Source organism: Panthera uncia, chromosome D1 (genome assembly GCF_023721935.1).
Source record: "Panthera uncia isolate 11264 chromosome D1, Puncia_PCG_1.0, whole genome shotgun sequence".
NCBI lineage: Eukaryota > Metazoa > Chordata > Mammalia > Carnivora > Felidae > Panthera > Panthera uncia.
In genome coordinates, this window is record NC_064808.1 from 7,044,147 (window position 1) to 7,065,842 (window position 21,696).

The window sequence follows — 21,696 nt, forward strand, 5'->3', positions numbered from 1 at the left end:
TTCCTATGCGGAAACCCTCACCCCTCACTGTCATGATCCTGGAGGCAGAGGCTTTGGAAGGTGGCCCTCGTGATGGGATTCGTGCCTTCATAACACGAAACCCTGGAGGGCTTCTTTTCTGTGTCTCTGCCATGTAAGGACAAGCCAGCAGGCCAAGCAAGAAGGCCGCCATCTGTAAGCCATGTGGAGTGTCCTCACCAGAACCTGAGCCATGCTGGCACCCTACTCGAGGATTCTCAGCCTCCACGACTGTGAGAAAAGAAACCTCTGTTGTTTGAGCTAAGGAGAAAGAGAAGGAGAAGGAACGGGAGAGGGAGAGGGAGAGGGAGAAGGAAAGGAAGGAAAGAAGGAAGAGAAAGAAAGGAAGAAAGAGAGAGAGAGAGAAAGAGAAAGAAAGAAGAAAGAAAAAGAAAGAAAACAGGATGCTGCCCCAGAGAATGGAATATTTGTGAGCATTAAAAAGAATGCTCGGGGGCGCCTAGATGGCTCAGTCCGTTAAGCATGTGACTTCAGCTCGGGTCATGATCTTGCAGTCTGTGAGTTCGAGCCCCACGTCGGCCTCTGTGCTGACAGCTCAGAGCCTGGAGCCTGCTTCGGATTCTGTGTCCCCCTCTCCCTCTGCACCTACCCCACTTGTGCTCTGTGTGTCTCTCGCTCTCTCTCAAAACATAAATAAACATTTTAAAAGAGAATGCTTGTGGAGCTACTGATATGGAAACATGCCCGTGATGTACTGTGGAATGAAGAAAGTTAGTTGTGGAACAGTGTGTATGGCGAAATCTTATTTTTTTTGAAAAAAAAAAAAAAAAAAAGTAGAAAAGAAAGAAATTTGTGCGTGTATATCTTCACATGCAATTATAAATGCGTGGAAAGAGACTAGAAGGTTACCTAGCTGACTACCAAAATTGATACATACCTCTGTGGATTGGGATGGGGAGAGAGGGCTGTATTTAGTCGGCCAGGGCTGTCGTAAATAAATACCACAGCTTTTGGGGGCTTCAACAACAGAAATTTATTTTCTCACAGTTCTGGAAGCCTGAGATCAAGGTGTTGGCAGATCTGGTTTCCTCTGAGGCCTCTCTCCTTGGCTTGCAGATGGCTGCCTTCTCACTGTGACCTCACATGGTCTTTCCTCCGTGTGTCTCCATGTGTCCAACTTCCCCCTTCTTACAAGGACACTACTCAGATTGGGTTAGGGCTCACCCTAACAGCCTCATTTTTGTTTCTAAAAATGTTTTGGGGCGCCTGGGTGGCTCAGACGGTTGAGCGTCCGGCTTCGGCTCAGGTCATGATCTCACGGTCTGTGAGTTCGAGCCCCGAGTCGGGCTCTGTGCTGACGGCTCGGAGCCTGGAACCCGCTTCTGATTCTGGGTCTCCCTCGCTCTCTGCCCCTCCCCCGCTCATGCTCGCTCTCTCTCTCTCTCTCTCAAAAATAAACATTACAAAAATTTAAATAAAAATGTTTTAACATTTTTAAATTTATTTTTGAGAGAGAGCGAGAGACACAGAATCTGAAGCAGGCTCCAAACTCTGAGCTGTCAGCACAGAGCCTGATGCTGGGCTCAAACTTGTGAACCCCTGAGCCGAAGTCAGCCACTTGACCCACTGAGCCACCCAGGCGCCCCATGGGGCCTTTGCTTTCCATTGTGTCATTTAAATTTGTTACAGTTGGGGCGCCTGGCCGACTCCATGGTGGAGCCTGCGACTCTCCAGGTTGTGGGTTTGAGCCCCACATTACTAGTCGAGGTTTTTGTACACTTCAAGCTACGGGTCCCCTCGGCATCCACATTCTTCCCAGGCCTTCTCTGAAGTCTGAGGGGGTGGGGGACAGCTAAAGCCTGCAACCAGATGACAGACCCGCCCCAGAGGAATCGGGGAGGGGCGCCCTCTGCCGTCCAGGCCCGTGATTTATAGTTACCCAAGCTGGACACTTAGAACCTCATAATCCAGTCTTCCCTTTGACGCCTCCCAGTATAATGACTGTGCAATACTGGCCAATGACACAGGCAGTAAAATGGAACATAGGCAGGTGATAAAGTAAAATACGAAGACAGCATTACAACCTGGATGGAGGGAGGCACAAAACTGGGATCACACAGTGAAGATATTAGGGGGACCTGGGAGGCACAGGGGCTCCCCCACCTGCGTTGAAGCAGTAAAAAGAAGGAAGGCAACCTGGTAAAAGTGGGGTCCAGTTGAAACCTGAGGGACTGTCAGGAAAGAGGGACGCACTGGGCTGTACAGGTAAGCTCCTGGAGAGAGGAATGGGCTTGGGGGTCCCTTTAGACTTGGGTCCTGCTCTGCTCGTAAATTTCAGACTAGTAGCAGGAAACCCTCACTATATTGCGGTCCCGGATTCCCCTGTGCCTTCAGCCCTGCTGTCATGGGGAATCTGTTCTTCTGGTGGCTCAGCAAACCCTGAGAGGCTGGAAGCCGGCAAAGCAAACCCAGAATCTTGGTATTCAGGAATACCAAGGGATAAGTTTAGGAATAAGTTTGGTTACATCGTGCCAATATCGGAGTGTTTATTTAAGGTTTTGAGACACTTAAGTCAATCGGTCCCATTTGATTTGTGAGGTGTTTTTTTTTTTTTAAAGTACTCTCTGCACCCAACGTGGGGCTCGAACTCATGACCCCAAGATGGAGCGTCGAATACTCTACCGACTGAGCCAGCCAGGTGCCCCTGATTTGTGGTTTTAATTAGATCAAATGGCCGTAATAATTCCTCCCATCCCCGTATACGCCTGCTTTTGCAAGGAGATTCAGCTGTTCCTCCCAATTAAGCTGTCACGCCTCGGGGCTCCTGGGTGGCTCGGTCGGTTAAGCATCTGACTTTGGCTCAGGTCATGATCTTGTGGCCTGTGGGTTCGAGCCCTGCATCGGGTGCTGTGCTGACAGCTCAGAGCCCGGAGCCTGCTTTGGATTCTGCGTCTCCCTCTCTCTCTGCCCCTCCCCCATTTGTGCTCTGTCTGTCTCTCTCTCTCTCGAAAATAAACAAATATGAAAAAAAGAGAGAGATTGTGTCTCTTTTTTCATGTCTTCGAATCTCGGCTGGCCTTGTGACCCACATCAAACAAGAGAACGTGGTGGAAGTGATGTAGTGTGATTTCCCAGTCAGGCCTTAAGAGGCATTGCAGCGTCTGTGGTCACCCTCTTGGAGCATGTCCTTGAGACCAGCATGCCGTGAAGCTGCCCCTGTCTAGCCTTTTGGAGGATAAGAGGCCTGTGGGGCAGAACCAAGGGGCCTGGCTGATAGCCAGCACCAACTGCCAGCATGGGAGTGAGGCCATCCTGGGACCCCCGCCCCAGTTAGGTTGTCACAGGCCTGAAGCCACAAGAGTGACCCAGGCAAGTCCAGCAGATGAACCTTCCAGCTTATCCCAGACCAAACTGCTGACTCTATGCCCTGGTTGTTATTATTATTATTATTATTATTAATTAATTTATCTATTTGGTGGGGGGGATTTCCATATTTTTTTAAGGTTATTTATTCGTTTTATTTTTTTATGAATATAATTTGTTGTCAAATCGGCTTACATTTATTTATTTTTTTCATGCTTATTTATTTTTGAGAGGGAGCACAAGTGGGGGAGGGGCAGAGACAGAGGGAGACACAGAATCCGAAGCAGGCTCCAGGCTCTGAGCTGTCAGCACAGAGCTTCACACGGGGTTTGAACTCACGGGACTGGGAGATCATGACCTGAGCTGAAGTCGGACGCTCAACCCACTGAGCTACCCAGGCACCCCGCCCTGGCGATCATTTTAAGCCAGTAAGTTTTCAGTAGTTTATTATGCAGCAATGGATAACTGACACCGTACAAAAGGATCTAAGTTTATAAACAGCATTTGAACATTTAAGATAATTGATTTATGATATTTACAAGCGTAATCTATTAGTATATAGGAACTGTGTAACTGATTAGAAAAAAATATGTTTGGCTGGGGAGGGCAGAGTAAGGTGCGGGGAGGGACAGAGTGCCCTCATCCCACAGCCCCTCTCAGTGTGTAAAGAAAAAAGAACAAAAGGGGCGCCTGGGTGGCTCAGTTGGTTAAGTGTCTGACACTTCATTTCAGCTCAGCTCATGATCCCAGGGTTCCTGAGATTGAGCCCTGAGACCGGCTCTTTGCTGACAACACAGAGCCTGCTTGGGATTCTCTCTCTGTCTCTCTCTCTCTGTCTCTCTCTCTGTCTCTCTCTCTGTCAAAATAGATACATAAACATTAAAGAAAAAAGAACAAAAAAGAAAGAAAGCATCCTTGTTTGAAATACTTATATATATCCCTGTTAGATGGGTAGGTCTCCTCTGTTGAGTTTGAGAAGATCAGCTGTTTTATCTCTGTAAAGTGTAGTTTAAAATCTATTAGGGAATTTAATTACCTAAATTTGTAATTGGTGTGCATTTTTAGAAATTAATCTGTTGAACCTATGAGTTAATTAAATATTCATCAAAGAATAAGTGAAAGTAATTGTTCTTATTTTTATACAAAAATTAGTAGATTTATAAATAGAAAACTAGATTTGCAAGTTGCACTTGGCTGTTTAAGAAAAACGAGTTCTTTTTTTAATTTATAAGTTTAATAAATACAGTATTAATTTAAACACAAGCAGCAGTTGCTAGCTTTTCTCTGCACGAGAGCCCCTCTCCAACATTAGAGATCCTCAGCTGATGAAATCCGACACTAAAGCCCTGCTGGAAGATTCGGCATTCCGTGGACTTCCATGCCTTTCCTCCTGTGCATCCCTCTGCCTGGAATACCTCGGACACATACACATCTTTGATAGCTGGCATCATTTTACCTTTTTCAAAAGATCCAGCTCAAACTCCACAAGGAGGTCCTGCCTTGCCGGGGCAGAACCATGCTTCCCTGGCCACATCCACCCAGGGGTGTGGGGCCCAGGCCTCTCTTAGACCAGACTTGGGGGGCTGTGAGCTGAAACCTTCTCTATCCTGGCTGCCATGTGAGAACAGAGCTGAATCCCAGCAAAAGAAACAGAAGGACTGGTACAGATGCCCAGGGTGTGGACTGGTACAGATGCCCAGGGTGTGCCAGGCACTTCAGAGGCCTAGCTGTGGGGGGATGTAGATTTCATGCTCTGTGCAGAAAGGCAGCCTCCTGATTGGGCACTAAGACAATACATTTGTGGGGCACCTGGGTGGTTCAGTCGGTTGAGCACCCACTTCACTTCAGGTCATGATCTCGAGGTTCATGAGTTCGCGCCCCGCGTCGGGCTCTGTGCTGACAGCTCAGAGCCTGGAGCCTACTTTGGATTCTGTGTTTCCCTCTCTGCTCCTCCTCTCCTGCTCACACTCTGTCTTTCTCTCAAAAATAAGTAAACATAAAAAAAAAAAAAAAGATAATACATTGTGTATAGTTTAAGGCACTACAGTTGCTGAAACTTGTTACACCAGTGATAAAAAAAATACATCGGGGGCAGGCGTGGGTGGCTCAGTCGGTTAAGCGTCTGACTGGCTCAAGTCATGATCTTGTGGCCTGTGGGTTCGAGTCCCGCGTCTGTGCTGACAGTTGAGAGCCTGGAGCCTGCTTCTGATTCTGTGTCTCCCTCTCTCTCTGCCCCTCCCCTGCTCATGCTCTGTCTGTCTGTCTGTCTCTCTCTCTCAGAAATAAACATTAAAAATAATAATAATAAAAAAAATACACGGAGTCAGCCACATGCTTCATTTTTTGAATCGGTGACATCTGCGTAATTGCTTTCCGGACCACAGATGAGAACCAACCAACCAGGTCCAAGTCTGGGCTCCGACCCTCATCGGCCAAGTGGACCGCCAGCCAGTGTTCATCTGTGCCCTGGGGCAGGGCTGCCTCACCTGGCCGTTGGGAGCACATCACAAGTTCATGGAGGTACAGCAAATGGAAGCAGGGCTCTTAGTTCAGTGCCAGCTGGGACCTTGCGTCCGGTAAATGGCTGCTGTTCGGGTTGTAGTTGGTAGTTGGCAGGGCCCTTCTTGCTTTGCTGACTTATAGGAGACGTGATAAGTGGTGACGTGACCTCCATTCTGGGGGCCTTTTCCAGAGAGCGTACAGGCCTTACTAGTGGTCCTGGAGAGTTGGGGACCCTTGGCCCTTCGTTCCTGGCCCCTGGCTTCTGATCTGCCCACTCCGCCCTCGTCCCAGGCTGATCACCGCCTCCTCCCTGCAGGCAGGTCTGTGCTGGTCCTCCCGGTGGTGCCAGCTGTAACCACGCAGCTCACTGTGTGATCCTCCCCACAGCCCTGTCCCAGGGTTCTTGCCATGTCCCGCACTAGAGAGGCCTGGAGCACAGGGGCAGGTCTGCAACCAGCCAGACCTAAGCCCTGAGCCCTGTCTTCTCCTTAATTTATAGCCCTGGGGCGCCTGCCTTTGGCTCAGTCAGTAAAGCATGCCACGCTTAATCTCAGGGACCTGAGTTCAAACCCCACATTGGGCGGGAAGCCTACTTAAGAAAAATTACAGCTCAAGAAGCGAGTCTCGAGAGGCCTGTGGACCCCAGTGTGGCGAGCTGGTCCTGGCACCTTCTCTGGGACCCTGGCTCTTCCTCAGGTTGTAAAAATACCTGTTATATTTATCAAATAATCTTAATAGCACAGAAAAACAAGCATATTTATATTTTAAAAAATCTATCATCGTCTTCGTAAAAAATGAGAAAAAAAATACAAAGAAAACGGCCCTCCAATTCTTCCACCGAGAACGCCTCCTGGAAATCTAATTTTCTGCCTTCCAATTCCACTGTGTCCACCCCTTGCCTCCCAGGCTGCTCTCGATTTGGCTCCAGCCGCGTCCCCGCCCAGCTGCCTGGGGAAAGTCGCCGAACCGGACCTACCCGTTGGCGCTGCTTGTCACCTCCCCCGGGCGGGCCGGGACCGCGGCTCCGGCGGAATGGGGGGCGGGATGGGGTGCGGCCGCGCCCAGGGTCCGGGGCGGGGGCCGAGGGCAGAGGCGGGCCCGGGCCGCGCTGGGGGTGGCGGGCGGCCCCACAGGCCGGGAAGTTGGCGGCGAGCCCCGAGGGGGCGCCAGGCCACCGCGCGACCCCCTGAGAAGCAGGAGCCTCCCGCGCGGCGCGATCCCGGGCGCCTGGAGCCCGCGGGGTCCGGGCGGGGCGCGCACGTGTGTATACGAGTGCGGGGGCCCGTCGGGCGGCCGGGACTACAAGTTCCAGGGTGCCCAGCGGCGCGCTCGGGGTTTCTGGCCGCGCGGCCCGCCGGCTCGGAGCCGGTCGCCGCGGGCGTGCACACACCACCGGGTCCCGAGCGGCTCAGGGAGAGACTCTCCCAGCACCGTAAATAGAGTCCAAGTGGGCGGGGAGCCGCCCCGCGCCGCCCGCTCATGTCTCTGCGGAGCCAAGTGTCCGGCCGCCTGGCACAGCTGCGCGCGGCGGGGCAGCTGCTCTGCGTCCCGCGCCCCTGGCCCGGCCCCTCGGCGGGTGCCACGCGGACCCGCAGCAGCGCGTGCGGTCCCCCCGGCGTCCCTGGGCGCCTGCGGCCCCGGCGCGCGGACCCCAGCGGGAGTTGGGGCTTGGGGGGCGGCGGCGGTGGGGCGGAGAGGAGAGCCGGGGTGCGCACCTGGGCCCCCCTGGCCATGGCGGCGAAGGTGGACCTGAGCACCTCCACCGACTGGAAGGAGGCAAAATGTAAGTGTCAGCAGGAGGGGGGCGCGAGGGGCGAGGGCGGCCCCACGTGGGCCTTCCCCGGCTGGACAGCACCCCGCCCGCCGCCTCTTCCACCCGGGAGGCCCGGGGAAGTTAAGGCCTCGTATGCCCCAGTATGGACCCCTCCACTCACAGCCACGCCCCCCCCTCCCCCGTGCGCCCGGCCCCCACCCTGCAAACCACTTCACTCCGTAGGAGGTCCGGGCCCCCTGTCGGGGGTAGTGTGAGGAGGACGGCCTTACCCCGCCCGCATGGGTCCCAGGACACCCCCAGAGATCATCCAGGACCTACCGCCTGACTCCGTTGTGCAGGAGGGAAACTGAGCTGCTAAGCCCAAGGTCACTGGGAGTTGGTGGCAGAGCTGACGCTGGGCTCCTGAATTCCCCATGCTTTGTGTAGCATGGTTTCTCAAGTGGTGGCATTTTAGGCAGAGTGGCAGGAAGTGGGCCGAGGGGGACAGCTCCGGGTCTGGGGTCCCACCTGGTGGGATCAGATGGCCCCCACAGAGTGGCCTCCCTGGGCAGGCCAGTCCAACCTCCACCCCGCCCCTACCCTGCAGGCCTGTCTCTCTGGGCACATGATGTAGTGCCCTTTTGCCCTCATCCCTGGCCTCTGGCCACTTGTGAACAGTTTCTGCCCCATTCCTGGGGGACAGAGGGCTGAGGGGTTGGGGAGAGGCAGGACAGGGATGGGGCATTATGTCTGTGAGAACAGTGACCCCCCCCCCCCGCCCCCCGCCCCGCACCCCCAGGAATCAAGCCATTTCCTACCGCTCCGGGATGGGTCGTGAATCCTGGTCGGGCATGAGTCCCAGGGCTGGACTCTGGGCCCCCGCACAGAACAGCGAAGGGAGGGAACCCGGCCTGCAGAGCCCCAAATAGGCCGCCCAGCTGCCCCTGCCCTTCACAGCCTGCTGGGAGAGCTCCTGTAACCATTCCTGGCTGGATCCCCTTTCAAAAGCACAGGGGAGGTGGCTCATTGGCTGGGCCCCTGTGGTGGAGTGGGTGCGGCCACCGGGTCTGGCGAGGCAGGCCTGGGGCTGGCCTGGGGTGGGGGGTGGAGGTAAAGGGAAGGCGCCTCTCAGAATTAAGGTAGAGTTCAAGATGACTTCCCCCTGTCGCGAATAGTGTTCCTTCACCGGGATCTTAAAGCTCGGGCAGAACTCTTGACTTTGCTCTACGCACACAGTGTCCGTCGTGCCCTCAGCCCTGGCCCTAGAACGCTGGTTAGGGCGGGGGGTTGGGGGAACTGGCAGAGACTCCTGGCACAGGGACTGTCCCCACGGGGGAGCCTGCTTCCCCTTCCCTGTCAGAGAGCAGCAAGCCAGCTTGGTGGGAAAGAAAGCGAGGGAGGCAAGGGGCCCAGCCACCTGCTCCTGGATCTGCCACTATTTCTAGGATCCAGCTCCCCGCCCCCTCCCGTTCCCCGGTGCCCCTTGAAAACTTCCAGACCTTGTGAAGCTGACAGGCCAGGGATTCCCAGACTACTGTGGTGTCTCTGCTTGGAGCTGGGATTTCCATTCATTCATCCTTTTTTTTTTTTTTTTTTTTTAAGTATAGTTAGTTATTTTTAAGTACTCCGTGTACCCGACGTGGGGCTTGAACTCACGACCCCGAGGTCAAGAGTCTCATGCTCTTCTGACTGAGCCAGCCAGGCACCCCTCATTCATCCATTTTTACTGAGCGCCTTCTATGCGGCCAGCACTGTTCTGCTGCTGGGATTCAGTCATGAGTGACATAGGCGAGGTCCCTGCCCTCACGAAGCTTCTTCCCTAGGGGCAGGAAACAGTTGAAAATGCCGTCAAGCCAATGGGGCGGTGCCAGACAGAGGTCACTGCTGGGAAGAAACCATGGCAGATGGCGCTGCCTGAGCTCCCGTGTCCAGTCAGGGGGCAGTGTGAGGGGGGCAGCCTTGCCCCAGGAGCCGCGGCCCCGGGTGCAAAGACCCCCAGCAGGCTTGTCGGGGTGATCTGTGTGTTTTAGTGAAATATTTTTGAGGCACAGGTTATCCCCAAATTCAGGCGCTTAAAACGGCAAACGACGGTTATTATCTCAAGTGTCTGAGGGTCAGGAACCTAGGGGTCGCTTGGCGGGGTGGTTCTGTGTGAGGGTTTCCAGGAGGCCCGCTGGGACTTGGTTACGGCCAAGTGAGTGAGGTGGCTCACTCACATAAAGTGGCCGTCGGCTGAAGGCCTGAGTTCACCGCGGGCCGGGCGGGGGGGAGAGGGGGGTCTCTCCACGAGGCTGTTTGGGTGTCCTCACGACATGGCAGCTGGCTTCCCCCGGAGCACGTAACCCAAGACAGGGAGCGTGAGGCGACCAAGCCAGAAGCCACGGTGCCTTTCTGTGACCTAGTTTGCAAAGTCCCACGCCGACCCGTCTGTTTTATTCTGGGGCTTAGAATGGAGTCATGGAGTCTGGCCCAGATTCAAGGGGAGGGAAATTAGTCTCTACCTTTGGAAGGGAGGAGGCTCAAAGAATCCGAGGTATCTTTTTAAAACCACCCCCCCCCCCCCCCCCAGGGAGCCGCTTTAGCTGGACTCTGCCTCTGATTGGGGTCCAAGCCTTGGTCCTCCTGGGGAGGCCCCCACACCTTTCCTTCATTCTGCTCTTTTTTCTTTATTGCTGTGTAGTATGCCATGGCATGGACCTACCCCACTTCGGGTGCCCGTTCTGTGGGTGGGCGTTTCGTTTTCCAGTTTGGGGCTGTTGGGACTAACGCTGCTCTGATCATTCCCGTACGTGTCTTTGATGGACACATGCTCTCCTTTCTCTCGGGGATATACGGACATAGGCCCCCAAAGGCCCGTCTGTGCCTGAGACGATCCTCTCTCGAAGACTGGCACACAGTAACCAAGCTCACGGGAGCCTGATGGAGCGTCAGAAGGTTGACGCGGCGCTCTCGGAGGGAGATATGATCACACTGGGTCTGGAAACTCGCGTGTGCCTGGGCGGGGCCTCCTCTCCCCGTGGAACAGCCACGTGGAAGCCAAAGCATAGTCTGAGTTCACTCACTGAGAGCCTGTGCTCTTAGCTGCGGAGCTGGGTGAACGACTGCGGAAGCCGCTCCCACCGTCCTGGGCAGGCTGGGCAGGGCTTCCCTGCAAGGGGTGGGCCTGCCCACCGAGGAGCCCCTTCCTTGGGTGGTCGGTCACTCGCTCAGCGTTTCAGTCTCTTTGTAGTGCCGAGCGCCTGCCCCGGGCCCTGGGTGGGGGATGTCTCAGCTCCTGGCCCCATGAGTCCCCTGGACACATGGCCGAATTCTGCCTCCCTCTAGGTATTCTCTTCCTCCCTCTTAAGCTGACTGGCCACTTCTGTAGACCCATTCTCCCTCGGGGTAAGTAAAAACCACCAGGCTGGATCTCCCTGGCTAGGAGACGGTCTTTGGGGGGAGCTCTCCGTTGTATCTGATTTCACTGGCCAGAGGATAATTTCCCTAATTTAATTCCCTCAGTGATGGGAGGGGGCCTCATCATCCCCCCAGACAGTGCCTTTTTATCAGAAGATTGTTGTACTGTGAAGGGAGTTGGGCACGAGGGGACTTAAGGTTGAGCACTGGGGGCAAATAGGGGCTGTGTCCCCACAGGGTGGGGTGCAGCCTTCGGGAGAAGGGCCACAGATCCTCCTTCTGACCTGCAGTGGGGGCAGAGCGAACTGCTAAAAAGAGGGTGGGCATTGGTGTCACCAGACATGGGCAAGCCCCATCACCCCTGCCTCCACGCTCCCCGTGCCTCGGTTTCCCCATCTGCCAAACGGGGCCAGCAGCACCTGATTCCGTGGGTCGTGCTGGGCTCGCATCAGAAACCATTTTGAATATGGTGGCCCCCACGGTGTCCCAAGGGTCCCCAGCGGCCCCCTTTCTTGCCACCCCTCAGGCCCATCTCCCCTCTCTGCTCTGTTTTGGCCACGGCAACACTGGGCCTGTGTAAACTTGTCTCCCTCATGGTCTCAAGTGTTGGAGCCCTGACCTGTGTATCCTGAGCCTCGTTTCCTCTCCGCAAGCTAGCGCTCGCCTGTTCTGACCCCGCTTTTCACTGGGAAGGGGACGAGGACTAATTTCAACCCCCCGTGGGTTTTCACGCAGAGTGGATGGTTTCTCTGATTTGATGACCGAACTGGGGAAATCCACAGGCACGTCTGGGAACGGGGGTGGGTGGGTGGGTGGGGGGTGTCTTCCCCCACCTGTCTTCTGGGGAAGTGGCCTTGGCATATCCCAGCACGGGCGAAGGCGCGGGGGCCTAGGGAGGGCAATAAAGCTCCGAGGTGCCTCATGCCCCGTCTGCCCGTTGCCCGTGATTTTGACGAGGCCCTGCTCTTAGGGGACATTGGGCCCGGGTGATTAATGCCCCTGCCGCTGTGTTCCCCGAGCCCCGCCGTTATCAGCCCCATCCACCCGGCCTTCTCCAGAAGAGGAATCTCCCTCTGCGCCAGCCGGCCCTCACCTTTCTGAACACCGTCTAGCAAAGTGCCATAAAGACACTTCTTAAAACACATCATTGAATTCCCGTTCGCCCGCTGCACTTTATGGCTCTGGCACAGACTGCTTCCTCCAGCCCGGCTTTCGTGCCCGAGAGCCGCTGAGCGCTCCGTCTGGGGTCAGGCCTCCCCATCAAAATTTACTGCAAACATCTTTTTGCAACACCTGTCTCACTGAGCTGTGAAATACTCTCGCCTCTCCAAAAAAGAAAATTAAAACGTGTGTTATACATCTTTTATAAGGAAAATAAAACTCGCTTGTGCCTTCAGTCTGCATCCGTCCTTCTGGCAAAAGGAGGAAGAAAATGTTATAAATGTGTGGGGCTTCTCTGACAGCGGAAGCCAAGGCAGTGAGGATGACCCTTGGTCCCTCGGAGCCCGGGGGGGAGTCACCATTGGCTTCTCCTTCCCCGTAAATCAGAGACCAGTGCCGTGTGTGGTTCCTCGGGGGTCCGTCAGGCCACAGCCTCGCTCTGGAGATGAGGACGTCGTGTCTCCCATGCTAGGTGTGTGCCTGGGGACCGTGAACTGGAAGAGACAGGCTGGGAGGTGGAGCCATCTTTTGGATTTTGCTAGAGGGGGCCGTGCGGGCTTCGCGGGTTGTGGGCCCCTCAGACCGGGCCCCAGATACCGGGGAGGACGGTGTCGCGAGAGCCTTGGCCTGGGTCCCGTCCTGGCTTGCCCAGCCAGAGGGACTCAGCACACGGGAGTCCTGCAGGGTTGGCCCCGGTCCTGGCTGGCCAGTCCCTCCAGTGTCTCGGCAGGCTGGGAGAACCCCACGCTTGGGCGTGCCAAAGCCTCTGAGCAGGGATATCTTTGGTCTCAAGCGTGCAAGATGACAAATGTGGGCACCCAAATAATTCACAAAGTTCCTCTTCGCCTCCACGTTGGAAAAGAAAAGCCTTCCCCCCCCCCCCCCCCAATTTCGTCCTGTTTCGCTTTGTGCTCTTCGAGTCTCCGCTCGCAGGAAGGGCCGTGTATCTGCTCTGCGTCTTGCATTTTGCAGCTTCCAGACGCCCTGACAGCCCCTTCTCATTCACGGCCAGCCTGCCCGCTCCCTATCCCAGAGATGAGAAAACTGAGGCTCAGAGAGGGCGAGTGACCTGCCCATGAACGTGATGTCGGGAGGTCGTGAACTCAAACCCAAGGAGCGGCTTGGACCGGCATGTTCCTTCCACTGTCTCTGTTCTTCAGATGGGAGATGAGCCGAGACGGCGGCCGCGGCCTTGCCTTTGCTCTCTGGTCCAGCTGTTCTAGATCTCCCTCCATTTCCCCACCCGAATGCTGTCTCCTTCCTCAGGGCGTTTGCCTGTGTTGTCTCCTCCACCTGGAAGACTCTGTTGTCTTAGCAAACCCGCCCTCAACATTCAGGTCTCAGCTCATTCATTCATCGGTTCATCCCACAGATGCCCATCGGCGCTCACACATGCCATGCCCTGTGCCAGATGGTGGGAATCCAAAGTAAACACCACAGATCCCCAAGTGGCCAAGGTCGGGAGAGGAATAAAGCATAGCCAGTAGGGGAGGGGCTACTCTCGGGGTGGGGGAGGCAGCTGGGAGGGGCCTGTAAAGGAAGGTCAGGCAGGGGGCACAGCAGGTACAAAGGCCCTGAGGCAAGAAACAGTCTGACTGTGGGAGGAACTGAAGGGAGATTGATCTGCGTGGACTGCAGAGGTGTAGGAGGGAGAGTGGAGTGTTATGGGGAGGGAGGCCGTGGAGGAGGTTGGGGGAGAGGCGTGGCTGTCATGTGGGCCTTGGTGGGGACTTGCAGTTTGAACTGAGCTTTAAGTGGAGAGAATTCTGTTCCCAAGGTCCCTGGGCTGCTGTGTGAGGAACAGGCAATCGGGTGGACGTGGGGAGTGCACGGGCAGTAGACAGCTTCCAGATGGTTCTAGGGAGCAATGAGAGCGCCTTGGCCCCTGCCGGGGGTGAGCAGAAGGCTTGGTTTTGGGGGGTATTGTGGGGATAGATCTAACAGCCTGCAGCTTGATGGAACCAGGGGACTGGGGGAAAGGAAGGAGCCCTGGTTTGGGGGTCCTAGCGGAGTTGGGGGTTGTTCATTGAGAAGGGAGAAGAGTGAAAGAGAGAACAAACCACTTTTGGGGGGAAGGAGGATAGGACTCTCGGCGGAGAGATGAGGGGCTGGAGGTGTAGCCCCAGGACCATTAGCCGAAGGAGGGTTTTGAATGCACGGGATGGATGTGAACACCAGGGAGAGGGTGTAGATTAAGGAGGAGGGGAGGCAACAAGGAGACCTTAGGGGTGAGTGGGGTGGGAGCCAGGAGAGGAGGGATCCTGAGGGGAAGGGGGGATGCTGAGTGCATACGGGAGGACAAGAGGGCCCCTGCATGGGGCCATGTGACCTGTGTGGTGTCTCTGACCTTGGCCTTGGTGAGACTGGTGAGGGCTCAGGGGAGCAGGAGAGGGAGGAAGTGGAGACAGTGGAGGCGGGAGACAGAAAGGAGGCCTCGGCTGCAGGGTGCAGAGTGCACGGTTGAGGGAGGGTTTATGACCTTGAGACACGAGAGGCCACGAGGGGGTGTCTGAGGGCAGAGACAGGACAGTCCAGGGGAGAAGGAATCACAGGAGCCTCTGGGAGGTGAGCAGGCAGCCTGGGCTGAGGGAGGGCGGGCCAGGCAGGGGCCGTGGCCCAGTTCCCAGCCTGCGGGAGGAGGCAGCATCTTCTGGATGTGGGGGGAGGGTCCTTGGGAAAGGGGAGAAGGGCGAGGGGGAGCAGCTGGGCCTCCAGGGGAGGCGATCAGGAATTTAGAGGGAGCCTTCTGTTTCGCCATGGGATTTTCTCTAGCAATTCTGCAGCCTCTGGGGCAGACCCGAGGAGTCAGAGGTACCTCCTCCAGGAATCTGTCCCCGCCTCCCCTCTGCTTGGTCAGGCCCCAAAGCTCCCCCTGCCTCCCACCCGCGAGGCTTGGTGCATGGTGGGTGCTCAGTAAATATTTATTAACTAACTGCTCTGCATTCAGACTATCAGGCCGCGGCAGAGCCTGGATGGAGCCTGGCCTTTGCTCCACAGTCTGTCCTTGGCTCAGTGGTTCTGTCCGCCAGCAGCTGAGTGCTTTGCTATGTACCCGACTAGGCCTGTTCTGCTTTTCTTTAGAACAGGAGGGGGGGATTTTTGTAACCCCCCCCCCCCCCCCCCCCCCGCCGCCCCCTGCTTTCCCGAAGAGGACAGCCAAGCCTTGGAGAAGCACTTCAGCTCTTTTCCAAATACCAACACCCTCCCCCCAACACACAAAGAAAGGAGCATTTATGTGGGAGCCCTTGACCTGTTACTCAGATTGTGCCCGGGGTCACATGTCCAGCGGGGAAAGCAGCCCCTTGAGAAGCCTGCTTCCCTCTGGGTCCTCCCTCCAGGCAGGGAGATGGGCTGGGAGCATAGAAACACATTAGTGACGGAGGGGACTGTCCACACTGGGTGCCATCCACGGTCGGATATCCTTGGCCCCTTAGCTGGCGGTGGGGAGAGTTTGTAATCTATAATTTTATTGTAATCTAATTTTATGTAATCTAAAATTGTAATTTAAAAAATGCGAAAGCATTTTTTAAAATTTTTTATTATTTATTATTTTTTTAATGCTTATTTATTTTTTGAGAGAGAGAGAGAGAGAGAGAAAGAGACAGAATGTGAGCCAGAGAGGGGCGGAGACAGAGGGAGACACAGAATCTGAAGCGGGCTCCAGGCTCTGAGCTGTCAGCACAGAGCCCGACGCGGGGCTCGAACCCACGAACGGTGAGATCATGACCTGAGCCGAAGTCGGACGCTTAACCAACTGAGCCACCCAGGCGCCCCAAGCATTTTTTTTTTTTTTTGTACTTTTCATTCTTCGTGACTTACTTACTTTATAACTGCAGATTCGTTCCTCTTAGTCCCCGTCACCCATTTCCCCCATCCCCGTGCCCCTTGGCCCTGTGCCAACTGAGGCAGTTTCTGTTTTGGTTTTTAGATTCTACATATTAAGTGAAGTCATGTCGTACTTGTCCTGTTCTGTCTGACTTATTTCACTCAGCATAACATTTTCTAACTCCACGCATGTTGTCGCAGATGGCAAGATTTCGTTCTCTTTCGTTCCACTGTATACATCAACCACATCTTTCTTACCCGTTTGGCCATCCAACTTTGGTTGCCTCGGTGTCTGGGCGACTGTAAATAGTGCTTTAGTGAACGTTAGGGGGCGCACGTATCTTTTTGACTCAGTGCTTTCATTGGGTAAATGCCCGGAAGTGAAATGACCGAATCGTATGGTATTTCATTCATTCATTCATTCATTCATTCATCATTCATTCATTCATTCGTTATCTCCACCCCCGACGCAGGGCTCAAACTCACGACCCCGAGACTAAGAGTTGCATGCCCTACCAACTGAGCCAGCCGGGCGCCCTCGGTATTTCTGTTTTTAATTTCTCGAGGGACCGCCGAACTGTTTTCCACGGTGGAAGCCCCAGTTTACATTCCCACCGACAGTGCACAAGGGTTCCCTTTTCTCCACAGCCTCGCCACTCCTTGTTATTCCTTGTTTCCTGTCTTTTTGATTCTAGCCATCGTGGCTGGTGTGAGGTGACATCTCACTGTGGTTTCGATTTGCATTTCCCTGATGACGAGTGATTCGAGCAGCTTTTCGTGTGTCTCCCGGCCCTCTGGATGTCTCCTTTGAAAACCGTCTATGCAAATCTTTTGCCCATTTTTAAAAAAAATTTTTTTTAACGTTTATTTATTTTTGAGACAGAGAGAGAGCATGAACGGGGGAGGGTCAGAGAGAGAAGGAGACACAGAATCTGAAACAGGCTCCAGGCTCTGAGCGGTCAGCACAGAGCCCGACGCGGGGCTCGAACTCACGGACCGCGAGATCATGACCTGAGCCGAAGTCGGATGCTCAACCGACTGAGCCACCCAGGCGCCCCTCTTTTGCCCATTTTTAAAAAATAGGATTGTTTGCTTCGTTGGTGTTGAGTTGCACGAGTTTGGTGAAAGCATATTTTTAATGTTTATTTGTTTTGGGGGGGGGAGGGGCAGAGAGAGAGCGCGGGGGACAGAGGATTCCAGGTGAGCTCTGAGCTGACAGCAGAAAGCCCAAGGTGGGGCCCGATCTCACAAACTGTGAGATCATGACCTAAGCCGGAAGTCGGATGCTTAACCGACTGGGCCACCCAGGTGCCCCTGGTAAAAGCATTTTGAATACGAATTTAATCCCCTAGGGCCAGGACCACGTCTGCCTTATCCTTGTACCAAATGCACATCGTCGGTGTTTGTGGAAGAGGTTTGGGGAGTGGGCTGCCAGAAAGTATCGTTCTGGCTTAAGCCACAGCTGAAGCAGATTTGGGGTGCTGTGAACCTTTTATAATAATCCCAACCATAATACGGAGCTGGGCTGTGAGCTGGGCCCTTCCCGTGCTCCTGGTGCGTCCTTGAGGAGCGAAGGCTGTGGATGCACTGACTTCTGCAAGGTGAAGGGCGCGGCTGGAGGCCCCACCTCTCTGCTGAACACCTGCCCTTTGCAGAAGCCTCCAGGAGGCAAACCCTTCCTCTCCCACCGCCTCCCCTAATTGCCACCCCCCCCCCACCTCTGCACATTTTCTGATGCTTTTTGAGTTCCTTGAGTGTGGCCTTGGCTGTTTGTTACCTACCACCAACAAGTGGTCAGTGAGGGCCGCTCCATTTGGGGAGCATGCGGTCTAGGGGGGCAAGGCTGGGCTGAGAGCCTGGGCGCCTGGCGGCCTCAGGCCGGCAGAGGGAGCCCGAGAGCCAGAAGCCTGGACCGCTGTGCTAGTGGGAAGCCTCAGAAGGGGGCTCCGTGCTGAAAGAGAGAGAGAGAGAGAGAGAGAGAGAGAGAGAGAGAGAGAGCAGGGGGAAGGGGCTATGTGTGACTATGTATGGCCTACCCTTTCCGAGATCCCCGTTTCCTCCTCTGTAAGATGGGGGCAATTCTAGCTGCTTACTTGTTCACACTGGGAGAAGCCCACGCGGGCATCTGTCTGTGGGGAACTCTCTGCCCCTTCTGGGGGGATGCCGCGAACGGCCACCAGATCTGCTTGGTTCTTGGCTCTTTGAGGATGTCTGTCCTGTTCCCTGTGTCCTGCCCCCTCCAAATAACCATGTGATGATGAAGCGGTCTATTGAGGATGTAACTGATGATATAACTCATCCGTGCCACCAACCTGCTTTCCTTATATGCCCTGAGTAAGCTTGAGATTATCCTTTAAGGGGCATCTTAATCCTCATGCTCTAAATGTAGAAATTAGGGACCCAGAGGTCCGTGGACACAGCTGGAGAGTGGCAGAGCTGAATCCCGAACTCAGGTCTGTGGTACCTGAGAGCTGTCCTCTGTCTTCCCGGGCCTCAGTTCCCCTCCTGAACAAAGTGGGCAGGGCGGAATGTTCTAGGGGCCTCCTGGCTCTAACACCCTGCCTCTTCGTGTGCCTGTGGGAAGGGTGGACATGTAGGGCTGGTTCGCATCCTCGGACGAGGTGACAGTCTCGGTGAGGAGGGGAGCCTACGGGGGCTGGGGGGTGGGAGAAACGCCTGGGACTGCTTTCCTTCCTGCCTGCCGGCCCTGACTCTCCTTCCTGCCTGCCCCGTCTCACCCCTGTAGCATTTCTGAAGGGCCTGAGCGACAAGCAGCGAGAGGAACATTACTTCTGCAGGGACTTCGTCAGGCTGAAGAAGATCCCGACATGGAAGGAGACGGCGAAAGGTAGGCCCTGCGCCGGGGACCCCTGGCTACTTGGCGGGGGGCCTGTTCAGCCCGGGTGGGGGGAGCGTCGTACCGACCGCGCCAGGAAGGCCAGCCGCGTGCGTCAAGCGCTCGCTATGTGTGGGGCATGGTGCGTGCATCACCTCCCTTAATTATGAGCACAGTCTGAGGCAGGTTCCGTTTTTATCTGCATTGTGCTGTTGGGAAACTGAGCCCCGGACCGCCCGCCCTCACGGTTGTCAGGAGCCGGGATTTGACGCAGAGGGATAGTGGCCTGCCGTGGGGCACACTGGCGAGTGTCCAGGCCCTGCAAATTGCACGCCCGGCCACCGCTAACCCGGGGCACCCGGGGAACCGGTAGGCGGTCACCCGCCTAGGCCTCAGTTTCCACGTCTGTAAAATGGGGATGAGTGACATTAATAGTGCACCTGTGTTTAACCTTGCGAAAATTCAAGGACACCGAGCGTGTGCCTCACACGAGAGGTGCTTAATCATCGTGGGTGGCCGTGACCAGTGTCCTCAGTCACCACGCCTCAGGCTGCCTCCGGAGGGGGTGGGGGTGGGGGTGGGGGTCGACGGAGGCACCGGTGGGTCCCTCTGTAGTGCGGGCCTCTCTCCGACCCCCACCCCTTGGCCTCTGCTTGTCCAGGGGTGACCGCGAAGGTGGAGGAGCCAAAGTACAAGAAGGATAAGCAACTGAACGAGAAGATCTCCCTGTTCCGAGGCGACATCACCAAGCTGGAGGTGGACGCCATCGTCAACGCCGGTGAGTGGGGGCTTCTGGCTGGCCCGCGCCCGAGACCCGGGTGGCCGCCTCGTCACCTTCGCTCCGGTCTGCGGTGCCGGGCGCGGGTGGGCGCCGCCTGGCTCCAGCGAGGCTCGGGTGGCCGGATGCGGGTGGCTCGCCGGCGCCACAGGAGCCCAGCGCGTGGGCCGTGCCGACTGCCTTCCCTTGAAACCTTGACCTGCCGAGTCGGGGGCTCCTTGGCCGAGCTGCCTTGCAGCTCCGAGACCCATTAGCGGCCGGGAAGGGAGAGAGCTTGGCTGGAATCGCGCCGGGCTTGCCCTGCCAGGAAGGCGGAGGCCAGAACAGGGCGGTCTGACCTCAAGGGCTCTAGACGCCCGACCACTGCTCTCCTTCCCCTGCCTCCTGCCTGCCGTGCCCCCCCCCTTTATACCTGGAGCAGGCGAGGGAGCTCGTCAAGGGGAAAGCGGGGGCAGAGGCCCCTGTGCCCTACGCTCAGCTTCCTGCTGTGGCTCTAGCCGGCCTCCTGCTTCTCTCCCTCCTGGGGGCTGGAGGAAGGTGGCTGCCCTCCTAGGCTGCGGGTGTCTGGCCAAGGTCAGGAGTGGGGCGTCAAGGGACAGTCAAGTCCATGGTACTTCGTGGGGCCAGAACGAGTGGGGGTGAATCCCGGCCCTCGTTCACCTGCTTATCAAGCTTCGCGGGGAGGAGCTTCCTTCCAGAAAGGTTTGGAGATGCGGGCAGAGCCTCCTCTGGGGAAACCTTGCTGTGCCGCCACATCCACCTCCTGACCAGTGCAGTCTCAGCACCGCCCCCCCCCCCCCCCCCCAGCGGCTCAGATCTCCTCCACCTTGCCCTCGGGCTTGCAGCCATTGTGTCTAACCCCAGCGCTGGCCAGGGAGTGGCATCGCCCAGTGACCCTGGGACGTGGTGGGCCTGCCCTGCTGCTCTTCTTGGTCCGGGCTCACGGAACCTGGGGTGAGGCAGCCACTCGGCCTGTCCCAGCCCCGCCTGCTGGTGGTCTGGGTTGCATTTCTGGCAGTGGCATTGTTCTGTGTATCTTTTTGCCTGTTTGTGCAGTCACACAGGTGTCCCCCCCCCCCCCCCCCGCCCCCGCCGCCACATTGCCCATCTCAGCGCACAGGTGACCGGTCACACAAAGGCAGGAGTTCTGACTCAGAGCAGAGGGAGCTCGGTCACCTTCGAGTTTCTGCTGGTGCTTCTGCTGGGTTTCTCTCAGGCCGCTTAGCAGGTCTGCGAGTCTCTGGGGAGACATGGGGTGAAGACAAGCCAAGCTGGGTCGGCAGATGTCCTAGTGGTCCGGAAGAGAAGGGCCTTCTTGCCACCTGGACCCAGGAGGGGCTGGTCTGGGGTGGAAGGACCAAGCCTTGGAGCCGTGGCTGAGGATTCAGCCCTGCAGGCTGGTGGGGCCGCTCTGCTGGGTGCCTGGGCCGTCGTTGGCAAGGGTGTGAATGGATCCCTGGCGGCACTTTTCCTGATGAGCTGCAAAGTGGTCAGAAGGATAAATGGGGCATCTTATCAGCTCCTTTCTAACGGAGTTGGAGGGCCAGGAGGGAGGTGCAGAGCCCAAGGGAGGGTGTTGGTGGGATGCAGTAGGGACAGGGTGGAGGCTGCATGCAGGGCCGTGGATGGGACTCGTGGCTTTTCTGAAATGCCCTTGTGCCTGGCCGGACTCCCGAGGGCAGCGGCTCTGAACCCCCCTCGCTCTCAGAAGAGCACTTTGGTCCCAGCTGCATTCAGCTGCACTGGGTTGGGGGTGGGGGCGTTTGCCGCATCTCTCTGGGGACTCCTCTTCTCCGTGTACGTGCCTGGGCCTCTGTCTCCCCCTCTGCGTGACGGGGACGGTAGAAAGCCCAGTCACTGGGTTGTTGGGGGCATTAGGGACCCATGCTCGTGAGCGGTGATGCTCATGCAGCACCTGGAGTGAACCAAGGACTCATCACCTGCCTCTGTTGTTGGCGCTAGAACCGATGCCGCCGTTGACGCTCTGGGTGTGCGAGAATGCCAAGGGATGCTGGGCGCCTCCTGCTGATGAGCAGTTTTCACCTCTCCCTGCTTGCCTCAGTTTACCCGACGCTTCTTGGTGTGTTGTCCTGGGATCTCCTT

General features: G+C 56.3%; 1 protein-coding gene across 1 annotated transcript in view; it reads left to right on the forward strand.

Moving 5' to 3' along the window:
• Positions 1-7,143: 7,143 nt before the first annotated feature.
• Positions 7,144-21,696, forward strand: part of MACROD1 (mono-ADP ribosylhydrolase 1) — a 148,847-nt gene continuing 134,294 nt past the window's right edge. Inside the window, 5 exon segments of the mRNA XM_049643810.1 lie at positions 7,144-7,452; positions 7,454-7,534; positions 7,537-7,627; positions 18,726-18,827; positions 19,477-19,593. Coding sequence (XP_049499767.1) covers positions 7,324-7,452; positions 7,454-7,534; positions 7,537-7,627; positions 18,726-18,827; positions 19,477-19,593 — 520 coding nt within the window. The 5' untranslated portion in view covers positions 7,144-7,323.